The sequence below is a fragment of the Leptopilina heterotoma genome, unplaced genomic scaffold, assembly GCF_015476425.1.
Source record: "Leptopilina heterotoma isolate Lh14 unplaced genomic scaffold, ASM1547642v1 Lhet_509, whole genome shotgun sequence".
Lineage (NCBI taxonomy): Eukaryota > Metazoa > Arthropoda > Insecta > Hymenoptera > Figitidae > Leptopilina > Leptopilina heterotoma.
In genome coordinates, this window is record NW_025111109.1 from 126,839 (window position 1) to 140,146 (window position 13,308).

General features: G+C 26.8%; 1 protein-coding gene across 1 annotated transcript in view; it reads left to right on the top strand.

The window, feature by feature from the left end:
- Positions 1 to 13,308, top strand: part of LOC122507657 — a 65,263-nt gene that overhangs the window by 22,708 nt on the left and 29,247 nt on the right. The window contains exons 10-13 of the mRNA XM_043620489.1: positions 8,483 to 8,514; positions 8,632 to 8,667; positions 8,878 to 9,076; positions 9,192 to 9,296. Coding sequence (XP_043476424.1) covers positions 8,935 to 9,076; positions 9,192 to 9,296 — 247 coding nt within the window. The 5' untranslated portion in view covers positions 8,483 to 8,514; positions 8,632 to 8,667; positions 8,878 to 8,934. The remainder of the gene's footprint in view (positions 1 to 8,482; positions 8,515 to 8,631; positions 8,668 to 8,877; positions 9,077 to 9,191; positions 9,297 to 13,308) is intronic.

A 13,308-nucleotide genomic window follows, 5' to 3' on the forward strand; every position in this document is an offset into this window, starting at 1 on the left:
TACTGGAGAGAAAGTTATTTACAATTTTGGAAATATTGAATTCTGTATCTCTCTTAAGATTTATAATCTTGCAGATATTTACTGCACTTATTGTAATAGTTTTCGGAAAATATCAAGCTTTAACAGGATAAAAATTATCTAGTCAATATTTACTATGCTTTTTAAGTTTTATGATTTTAAAGGAATTTTCGAAAAAAATAAGATATAATTTTTATCCTTATTAAAATACTTGGTGTTTTCTCTTTTAAGATAAAAATATTCTTGATAATTTTTAATATTTAAAAATATTTCGTGTTCATGTGTTGTGTCTGTTTTTCTTTTATTGCTCTCAGCTGTGTTCCCAAAAAGGTCGTTTTTTAGTCATCCGGTCAGAGGTTATATTTCAATTTATGGTTTCCTTTACATTTGGAAACACTTTTGATTTTTGTTCGAGAAAGCATTTTCTTTTAGCAAGGTTAGAATGGACCGTTAAAAAAAAAGGAAATGTGAAACTGACCTTTTTACGGTGTCATCTGTGAGCAATAAAATTAGGAGAGAACAAGTTTTTTAGAAAAGAGATTACTTAGAACTTTCCTAGTCTGTTTAATGTTTTCATGTGAGGTCCTTTTTGGTTAATTTGTACATGTGTTTTAAAGTGTGGGAAAATTTTAGGTTAAAAATATACAGGATATAACAAAATAAAGGAAGGGTGGCATGAATTTATTCAATTCGTTAATTCAATATTAGAAAACCATTTTTTTAGTTTTTCTTTAAACTGCATATTGTTTAACAATTACTTTAAAAGAAAATATGCGCATTTCACGTTACCCTAAAATGGTCCACTTTTACTTATTTTTCTCACTAATATGTAAGTTTATTTTCATAAATTTTATTTTCACTAGTAAAACAAAATAATATTTTGAAACGGTTATTTTTTAGATTCTTCTTAAATAACGAGGAAAATTTTTAATTATGTTATTTTCGTTTTCTGCAAAATCATAAAATTGGCATTTAACCCCTTTTGTCATGCCACCCTTCGTTTATATGCTTTACAAATTTTTATAAATTGTATAGTAAAAATTTCTATAAATTTACATAAATTACCTCGAAAATTTCAATAAATTAACAGAATAAAAAATTTTTAATTGTATTTTATGTGGAACAAATTTTTAATAATTATTGCGAAAAATTCTTAAAATTACCGCAGAAATTTTTTCTAAAAATTTGCATAAATTACCGAAGTAATGATTTTTTATTAAGATTCACAATATTAATATTTTTATAAATTACAGTAACAATTTTTATAAATAACTGCATAATTTGCATAAATTATCGGTAGAACTTCTTACGTTAAAAACTAAACATTTTTTAAAAAATATATTTACTATTAATTGCTTTAAAAATTGTGTTAAGAAAATTTAGAAGTTCATCAAAATTACTTTATATTACGTGAGTTTTTATTTAATGTATTATTTCTTTTTTCGTAATTAATTGATAAAAGTAACAAAATTAGATTATTTGAGAAACAAAATTTTAAAACATGTACTTTTAATATTATTTTAATTTTTTCAACAGTCTAATCATTGAATAATGATTTATACTTTTATTAATAATGTTTTTAATTTAATTTTTTACTAGACAAAAAAGGTAATCTTTCGTATAATAAAAAATTTGTTTACTCTTTACACTCGAGAACCTTTTTACACGGGATAAGATATGACATCCACCGTCCCCAAACGCAACTGCGCTTGCGCTACAAAAATGCTCTTATTGGTAGAATAAAACTTGTCTATTTAAAATACTTTTTATATAAAACGTTTTAAATACACGCGCTTTATTCTACCAATAAGAACATTTTTGTAGCGCAAGCGCAGTTGCGTTTGGAGACGGTCGTTGGCATCTCTGCATGGGATAAGTAAAAAATAAATTAATATTTAGTAAAACCCAAAAAAATATTTCACAGATTAAATTTAAATAAATTCTAAAAACTATAATTTTTCCAGTAACACTATTCAGAATATTTCAGAAGTGTTTCTGAAGAACTGTCAAAAAAATTCGGAAAAAAATTAATTCCGGAAATCACATACGGAAACTTTCCGAAAATTCTACGGGAATCCTTCCATAAGGGACAGTCATTATATTCTTTTAAAAATGATTGATGATTTTTGTTAGGGTTGATAAAATACAACCTAAAATCAGTTTTACAAGTAGATATTATTAAGAATAAAAATTAAAATAAGTTAACGTTTTTATACTTGCCTAATAAAAAAACTTGAAAAAATCATGAAATTTTTTTTTCTACTAGTATGTACTAAAACATAAAAAATGTTTGAGACAAATCAAAACTGTGAATTTTCACGATATTTAGGTTTGGCGTGGAATGCCTTATAAATATCATACAGGGGTTATTATAATTTTATCTAATTGGGATCGCTGAATACAAGTCTGATGTCAGTGTATTCATAACAAGAATCAATTTACTATTATAAGTGTTGACATTCACAATTTTAGATACTACTTTAAATTAAAATTTCTAATTTCATATACATTCTACAAATAATTAATTTGAAAAAAATGAAAAATGACTTTTATTACTGCGGTCTGGTAGCAAAAGGGTAACTTTAGTAAAAAAGTTACACTGAGAGACCTTTGGGACTGTAGCAGAACAACGTATATGACAGTAGCTCCACTATGGTTTTGGTTTGCTGCGGTACAATTTTGAGCGCGTGTCAGTCCAAAATGTTGGTGAGCAGCTCACCAAAGTAGTGGGGATGCCGCCTTTGGCTTGCAGCTGAACAACCCAAAAGTATAGTCCTGCAGCGTTCCACCAAAATGGTCAGTAGCAGCCTATCGAAAGTCTGCTGCTGACCCAAAGGTCTCTCAGTGTATACATATAAAATACGTTGTCACAATCTTTATTATTTTATTTTTTTTTTAAATGACTTCAGGCTTAGCCAACTGTCAGAACACACACTCTTATATACCAACTTGTTTTTGCGTTTCTACAGAACGACTTTAAGGTTAGGAGTACTCGCATTTGCCTGGACCACCCGTCAATGGGTTTTCTCGCCAGTGGAGAGGGAAACTGTAGAAAACCTCTCCGAGTACAACCGGTTTATCGACAGTCGAATTCTAATGGTGTGTACTGGACAATAATCGACGGTGCACATCATTATACTTCGACATCAAACCTCCCGCTCAGATTATCTCACTTGCCGGAAAAATCCCAGGCTAATGGGCGCGAACCAAGTACCCTTGGTCCGCCCACCGAGCCAGGCATTTATCCGACTGAGCTAATCTGTCGGTTGCTTTTGTCTTATGATACTTAGGACCTTATTTCATAAGTTTGTATATAAAAGTGTGACTAAGACTTTAAGATGTTTTTTTCTTCTGCGAAAATATTAGAAAAGATTACAAATTTTTTTTTAAGAATATTAAAAAACATATAACACGAAAACCAAAAATTAAATTTAACATACTGAGCAGTTTCAAGACATAAATATAATAATATATTTTTATTTTTATAATTATTTCCTTAAATTTTCAGTTTGCTTGTAAACTGTATTATTTCAAGAATTCGTTATAAGCGAAGAAAATTTGAAAGTCGGTTACAAAACATACTTTTTTAAACTCGTATAAACTATGCTATATTGTATGTTAATATATTGAACAGCTCTTTAAACGTCTGGCAACATTGCACATAATTTTCTACTCAAAACTAAATGTAAACAAGTGATACCAAACATTTGCAACCAATCAAGTCAAATCACAAAATAATGGTTTCTGTTTCGATTAGTTTAGTCAAGCGATAGAAAAACTTTTTATAAATTCATTACACATTAGAAGAATTATTTTATTGAAGTATTCTTCCTTTTTTGTCAAAAGATTGACACCGAGATTTATTGATAGTCATGATATAAGCCGCGGTATAAACTTAGGGTCCGTCCATAAACCACGAGGACAATTTTTAACCAATCTTTGACCACCCCCCATCTAATATGGAACAACAATTTTTACTTTATGTAATTGACCTTAATTTTGTCACTTGGTGGTTTCTAAGGTCGCTGATTACGAATTTGATGTAAGTTTTCATAAATTTAAAATGGCGGAATTTTCTTTTTAATTTATGCAATTGACCTTAATTTTGTTACTCGGGAGTTCTAATACCAGTCAGGTAGGTGTAAATGTCCTAGGAGCGCTCACTGACAATTGACTTCTGTTTTAGAACTTGCACCGACTCATAACCAGCGAGCGTGCATAGAAATTTTTTTTGTCCAACGCCTTCGTAGAAATAGAACTATTGTACGCTAGGCACCAATGGAGGAATGTAGTACATTTCCCCACTGGTGGTTTGTCCAGTGGAGAAATGAAGTCATTTCACATTTTAGGAACAGAATTTTGAGGACACTCTGGGGATCTTTAGGGACACTTTCAAAACATTCATTTTTGAAAAAATTTTTTCCAAAAATTTTTTTCAAATTTTTTTTTCTATTTTTAGATTTTTTTCAAAATTTTTTTCAAAATTAGATTTTGTTTCACTCTCAGTTATTGCTATAACATCATTGTAATATTTTGATTTCGATAAATAACGAGTAAAGTGAACTTAAAATTTTGAAAAATTAATAGTTTAAATTTATTATATATAAAAAAAATTTTTTGCAGTTGTTGGACAAAATAGTATGTGCAACTTGTAGAGAACAGCGATTTTCGCTCGCTCGATTGCTGCGCGCGCTACGCTTGCGCAGCAAACTTCGAGCTCGCGAGAAATCGCCCTTATTCTCCACTCGTTGCACAATCTACTATTTAATTTCTCTTCCCTATATTATATTAGCCGCTTTTCTTTTATGATTTAAATTGTTTTGTTTCATTATTTGTTTTTCATCTACATTTTTCGCTTTTCTGTAATTATGTTTTCTTAATCTATCATTCTCTAGTCTTATTTTTTTCTGTTCATCTGTTTCTTCAAACCTTGCCTTCCTTTTCCTCTCCCTGTCTTTGTCCTTGTCTGATTCTTTTCTCATCAATTTTTCAAATTTAGTAATATGATTGTCATTTAACTTTTTTCCTTCAGTATTTAAAATTTTATAATCTTCATCACTTAAATTTTGTGGATCTTTTGTTTCAATTTCTATTTCTAGAGCTACTTTAATTTTTTTACCTTTTAAATTGTTTTGCTTTATTACTTTCTCTTTATCTATATTTATAGTTTTTTGGTAATTACGTTTTCTCAGTCTATCATTTTCTAGTCTGATTATTTTCTGTTCATCTGTTTCTTTGAGCCTTTCCTCCCTTTTTCTCTCCTTATCTTTTATTGCTCGATGTCTCTTTTTCTCATAGTTTTCATTTTTATTAAGCTTCTCCTCTGAATATTCTGTAGATATACCTCTATTCACATTATTATTACTAATACTGATACTAGTTTCACAAATAGAAGACGAGTTTGGTATTTCTATGAGTTTTGTAGCTCCATCCGTTGATTGGACGTTTCCAATCATACTCAACAAAAAAGGTCTAATAACATTTGTCAATTCCACGGAAGGAAATAAAATTAAACGATTATTTTCAAACATAAAAATTAGATGTCGTCTCATTTCACTATGAATATAATTAACAGGATTTGGCAATTCATTGTAATACAAAGATGTTGCAAACGCAATTGCATATATGCCACAGTCAATTCCATTCGGCTGTAGATTAACAGTTGAAAAAACTACCGGTTATTTGAAAGGATATAATCTAAGTTAATATTTTTTTTGATCTTCATTTAAGTATCCCTTATTAAGACTGTTATAAATATATAGCCTTAATCCATCATAATAAATACAAATCCAATGACCAGATTTGCAAGCACCACTAAAAAGTATTTGAATGTGCTTCTGATTTTTATCAATCGGAATAATGAATTCAGGCGTAATTAAATATAAAGTACTTTGCATGTTAAATGCTAAATTTGATTCTCTTCTCAACAACTTTCCAAATTCAGTAATATGATTGTCATTTAACATTTTTCCTTCAGTATGTAGAACTCTATGATCTTTATCACTTAAATAAACCTTTTCTTCTTTGTTAGACACAATTTTTTAATAAAATGAACAAATAATAGAATATTTTTCAAAAACTTATTTTTAGAAAACAGGTTTAAACTTAAAACTTCTAAATCATAACTAAATAAATGAAAATAATGAATGAATATAAATAAATTTTTATAATTTATTTTATATTTAAATTTATTTTATTTATTATATATTTTAATTTTAATAATAAATAGTCATCTAACTTCTTATAAATCTCATATTTATCTCATAAATCATAAATTCGCATAAATAACATAAGTCACATAAATCTCATTTTTGTCCCATATAAATCAAATAATTTTCATAATTACTGTAAAAAGAATGGTACTAATTAAGTACAAATTTTGGTACTGAATCTTCATTTGGTTCTATTTTAATACCAAAAATCAGCTCTAATTTAGAACCATTTATTTACAGTGAAGTCACATAAGCACATATAACTCATGAATCTGAAATGAATCATAAACACATACAATTCATAAAGCTGATATAAATCATTAGCACATAATCTCATATAAATCATAGGCACATAAGTACAAATAAATATATTAAAAATTGCAATACCTTACCTATTATAACTTCAAAACATTTTAATCAAAACTTATCCAAAACAAAATTAACAAAAATAAATTAATGTATTTACTCAATAACAAAATTATTTAATTCAAAATTTTTTTTTAAAAGTAGATTTATTTTCAAAAACATATACCTCGTTCTTAATCGCCCTCTTTTTCACTCATTAATCTATCTGTGAGTGAGAAAAGAAAAATAATTAGCCAATAAGGAAATAAGACGCCCATTTCGTATTTTGGCTTGTAAGTAAAATTCCCCACTTTTCCTTCCTCCATCAAATTCTGTTCCTCTCTTTCTACCTGACCCGAAAAATGGAGAAAACATGATACCCCCTTCTAAACCCAAAAAGTGGGCATTACTTTCTTAACTATTCGTCTCTCTTTCGCTCCCACTCTAAACTAAAAGGAGAGACAATACCTCCCTCCCTCTCTTTCTCTCTCACTGTAAACAGAATATATAAGGAAAGACTAACTTAATATATATAGATATAATAATAATATTCGCCTCTCTTTCGCTCCTACTCTAAACTAAAAGGAGAGGCGATACTTCCCTCTCTTTCTCTCTATCAAACTTTCTCTCTCACTGTGGACAGAATGTTCACGATCTGGACAGACTGAATGAATGAATACGAAGTTTATTATAGTTAATTCGTGGTTTTCTACTCAAGAGCTTCTGTGGAAATTTTCTTCATCTTTAATGATTTAAAAATTGCTGGAAACCGCTTAAAACTGGTTTCTTAAGGGTTTTTATCATTGACATTTACGAACATGGAGCTTAATTTAAAAAATTGACAATGGCAGATCGGATTTGGCCGAAACTCATTGCTTGGGGGTTTTAGGAGTCGTTAATTTCAAATTTGAAGTTAGTTTTTTTTATATTCGCCATTTTCAATTTCTGAAAACTGTCATCAATTTTGTATTTACCGACCCCGAAAATCCCCATATAACCAGTTTTAAACTGGTTTAAATTTAATTTTTTAATTTAATTTTTAATTTTTCAAATTTTTAATTTTTCAAATTATTTATTCAAAAATGTTTTTAAAAATTATTAATAATAATTAGGTATTATTTATTTACGAAAAACTAAATTTACTGCTGTAACAGATAGGAGTTTTTATTGTGTCGATGAACACTGACAAAGAAAGATCCTTTTAAAAATGATTATTTTCTTTTTATTTCATCATGTTATGTACGAATCGTAACAACATGTACACAACAAAGAGTCTTAATGTATCATTTAATTTTCTTTTATTGCGTATGAGTTTCATTTATTGCAAAAAACTTATTTAATTTTTGGAAAGAATTCCTAACAAATATTTTATTTTATTCTTTATTACCAGGCAACAAATTTTTTTTATACTGCATAAGGAATATAATAAGTATTTTTTAAATGAAACGTACTTCAAGGACGATAACGGAAGAGAGTATTCATACTATATAAACACGTGTATTTATTTTTCATCGAATCTCATGAAATCATGACGAATGCAATCATTAATCGTCAAAATTTTTAAAAATTGATGTTATTTATTTAGAAAAATGTAATGAACGTGACATTTGTCTCTGTCATGAGAATGACTAATATCTACTATGTAAGACACTTAATAACTGGGATAAATAAAAACACTGATAAGGACACTTTTACCACTTAAAATTTTGCATACTAGAAGTTTTACCACATTTTGTTCAAAGAATCGGAATGTTTATCAAGATGTTTGCCCTTTTCTAGAGAATAGAAGTTTCCTAATGAGATTTATCCCTCCATTTATCTTAGTTACCAGTTAAAGTATTTTATATTATAATGAAAAAAATTTATTGACATGCATTACATATCGTTAATATTTTCATTACCAACAGATAAATCTGTTCTGGGCAACAATCCTTTGGAGGTATATGAAATATATAATTTTTAAAACATTAAGTACAATAATATTTTTGAATTACTTTTTTAACACTTGTGAAATGAATGAATGATAATGATTGCAAAGTACATTGTTCACTTTCAGAAATATCGTTTCCCATATCAAAATTCTGCAGGAAAGGTAAAAATTTTTCTTCAGTATTTATTACATAAATGAATGAATACTCTAAATAGAGTGCATGGAGAATCTGCCTGTTTAAATAAACAAGTACTGATATAACAGTTTGCAAGAATGCAGAATGCAAGAATGCAGTGGAAATATTATATTAAAAGTTTTTAAAAATTATTGATATAAAATAAATAATTAAATTATTAATTATAAATAATGTAGGTTGAGTTATGGCCCAATTCAGCAGTTTGGATATATCAAAAAGAACTTGATAAAATTATGGACTTGCCTTTACTTTATCCAAGAACCTTTATAAGAGCGTTATTGCAAAATTTAATTGGTATAAATGAATTACACCACTTTTCAAAAAGATTAAATTATCCGGAAGAATTACCTATAAATGTCAAAGTCGCAGTCCTTAGTGAGTTTTACCTCATTTAAAGCTTATTCATCATAGTTTAAAATTATAAGTAATTATAATTCTTTGATGCAAATGGTCTTACTAATTCTAATGCAATTGAAATGTTTATTTTTAGAATTCGTGAAGGATATTTTTAAAACTAAGAAAAACTTAACAGATAAAGTTTTAAAAGAGGCATTACGTCATCTACTATATCTTATTTCAAGTATTCCAAATAAGGGTGATAATAACCAAACTATTATAAATAAATAACTATCTATCTCATTTGTATGAAATATTTTTTCATTATTTTTTAAGTAACTAATATTGCAACTGTCGTTTGGGTGGTAAAACATATACCATTTTAGCTAGACTCATTAGATTTTTCATGACTCTTTCGCTGTATGCAAATAAAATGTGTAAAGTTGATACCCCGCCTTCATGGAGTTGGATTTTTACATCAATCAGTATCTGTTTTTTAAAATTCAAAATGGCGGATCCAATATGGTGATCGAAATTTTAAAAAATTTATCGGATTTTCACAGCATTGTATATTCAGGGGTTTATAGGGTCAATGACTATGATTCTAAAGTTATATGGGTGCTTCTCTCAAAATACTCCTTTTTGTGAGTTACAAACAAAAAAGAAAAAAAATTATTATTTGTGGATTAATGCAGTCAATTATATTGAGCTTTAAAAGATCTACCACCTTAATAGCATAATCATGCTAACTTTCAGCTTTTAAAGTATATATTTTAAATTAAAATTCACAAAAAAATCAAGAGGTTAAAATTTGGCGCCGGTGTTTCATTTACAAAGTTAACCTTTTTGAAAGTGATAGAAATAAGAAAAAATAGGATATTTTAAATATTTTAATTAATTAATTAATTTTATTATTTAAACTGAATTACCGTTATAAAAGATCTCTTGTAACAATTGTCAAAAATTATTTTTTTAACATTTTAGGTTGATTTTTCACTGATAGTTTGTAAACAATCGACAATCAATATCAATTCTTAATTTGTATTCAGAAAAGTGAGAGGAATGACGGGTGAGAGGAATGACGATTTCAACATTTTTTAATTTTATTTAATTGGCAAATAATTTTCCTCCAGCTTAGAATGCCCTATCATGTTGATACAGGAAAACTTTATGTGAAACAAAATTGCAATCAATTTATATCTACTAATATTGTTTTTATTATGAGTGAAAGGAATGACGCTTTAGGTTGTGAATCTCTGCTTATGTCTCAATTTTAATTCTTTCAACACAAACTAATGACATTTTTTAAAAAGTAACTTAAGAATTAATATTAGAGATGATAATTGAAATATTGATCACAATAATTAATCAATATTACTACCCACAGCAGGTGGGGGGTCAATTTTCCCAAAAAAAATTATTCCCAAAAAATTTTTTCCCAAAAAAAATTTTTCCCAATATTATATTTCCCAAAAAAAAATTTTCCCAAGCAAATCATTTTTCCCAATATTTTATTTCCTAAAAAAAATAATTCAACATTGTCCCCCAATCTGTTCGAACTAGAATTTATTAAAAAAAATTTCAAACTAGAATTTACTCAAACTATTATTTTTTCAAACCAAAATTTATTGTAACTACTATTTTTTCGAAATAGAATTTACTCAAACTACCTATATTATTTTTTCAAACTAGAATTTATTGAAATTAGTCTCTTTTCAAAATTTGAAACTATTAATTTGTCGAACTAGAATTTATTCAAACTAGAATTTTTTTAAACTATTATTTTTTCAAACTTGTTACGTATTTACAATCACTTGGACATTACGTTCGAATGTGATTATTTACTACTAATTTGGCAATAAATATACATTTTGGAAAAAATACAACATTGGGAAAATTTTTTAGGAAAATTATTTTTTGGAAAATCCAGCATTGTGAAAAAATATTTTGGGATAAACTGTTTTGGGAAAAGTTTTTTTTGGGAAACGGATTTGGGGAAAATTGTCCACCAATCCCCACAGCAAAAATATTGGATAATATTCAACGGATGAGAGGAATGACGCGGTACTATATGACAAATTTCATTTTCTATATTTAAAAAATCTGCACGACTTATTTTATTCATATTTTAGCGAAATGTTCTTAAATATCATAACTTTTAGAAAAAATTGATAAAGTATCAATTTTCACGTTTCAAATAATTATTTTACGTATTAAAAGAATGAAAAGAACTTAAATGACAGGTTAGAAAATCGATGAGGTATTTTGGTGAATCACCCATATATGAAAAATACCAAACGAAAAACTACCAAACAGCAAGTATCATGCAAAAAGATTCGATTTAACAGAAATGTATTCACCATATTGGATTTTCTATTTAAAATGTTTTAAAAATGATTTCAAATTCATTTGTAACCACAGCACGCCAGAAACCTATAAATAATAAATTATAGGCTTTGTCAGTTTAATGGTTTTTTTATGAAACGCAGTATATGATAGTAAAAGCTCATATTCTCTCTTAGATATATATATATTTATATGGTCAATTTCACGAAAAGTTACCTATGACCTTTAGAATTCGTTTAAATATTTTTTTTTCTTAATCTTTATAGAAAAATATGAAATACGTATTTTTTTATTTTTGTTTAATCGCCCAAATTTTCGAGTTATGAATTTTCGAAATTTTGGATTTGTAACTGTAGAGTGTAGACATATTTTCATTAGCTTATAAGTCTGAAAATATTAAATTTAGAAAAAACTTGTCAGAGAATGAAAGTTTTAGTTTTCTTTCGACTTCTAAGAAATGTAAAAAATTTTTAAAAAAATTTTTTTTTGGGTCAGTCTATTATATTTCACCTGAAGCCGTTGCGGCCTATTTTTAAAAAAATCTCATAATTTGTAAAAATGATGTTTAATATCCATAGAATTCATTTTTGAGAATTATTTTATAAAATTTGTTGAATTTAACTTAGAATTTTAATTTTTAAGTTGAGTTGGACAGATAAAAGGTTAGATTGTCAGTTATAAAAATTTAATAAAAAAGCATGGAAATAAATTAGATAATACAAATTTCTTGATTTATATTTGTTAAAAATAAGCTAATTTACTTGTATAAATAGATTATTATGTAAACATACCCAAAAGAATAGATAAAAATTAATTTTAAAATTTCCTATGAAATGTCAAAAAACACTACATTTTTATTACATTTTTCAACAAAGTTTATAAATATTAAAAAATTTATGATTATTTAATGTAAAGTGTTTTCAATGTACTTTCATAATATGTGCTAACTTTTTAATTTTATAATATACACGGAGAGAAGAGTTATAGTGAGTTGTACTATTACGCATTTAGTAAGAAAATTTGAGTTGTGACAAATAAATATTAAGTAAAGGTTAGAAAACAGCGTTCAATTTTTTTTTGTCGATCGAACTAAACATACTAGTAAGGATGAATATCTGCTTAGTAAAGCAGACAAAACTAATTCTGTTTACATTTTTAATCATATTATTAAATGAACTTAAAAAAAAATATTAAAATTAATTAAAAAGCTACCTATTAAAAATTAAACGAAATCGAGAAAAAATATTATTTTTCAAAACTTTATTTGCAGTGTTATACTTATTATTTATGCTTGTTATTACAACAAATATTAGGTTATTGTTATCATAATAATTATAAAAAAAGTTTAGCTGTTTATTCAAATATGCGACAAATATATTTTGTAAAGAAATATAGCTCTTATAATTTTCTCTATTTAACTAAACAATTACAGAAATTATAATTTTTAAATTGATTTATTATTGTTACCTTATATCACCGTCAGTGTATTTTTGTAAAATATTACTTGATTTTCTTCTCGTTCCCCATATATAACAAATTTTTGGAAGAATAATTAATTAATAATAATTATTTCTAAATAATTAATTATTTATAAAGTGTTAACTATTATATTAATTATTATAAAAGAGGTTAAATTTTATTTTTGTAAATTGTAAACAGAATCGCAGATATGACAATTTATATCGTAGACGATACTAATGAAGTTAGTAGTCTTAATGACTAAACGGCCGTTTAGTGAAGATTACTTTTTGTTTTGTTGAACGAAAATGTCACCATATTATTTAGTAACTATGACTCAGGGCTGAGTAAGATTGACTACTTTCTTCTCTCCGTGTAGAAATATGAAAAATTTTACCTTTAATATTAAGTGTTAAATGAATTTCAATGATTTTAATCACTAATTTCTTCTCAGGTGCAGGACTAAA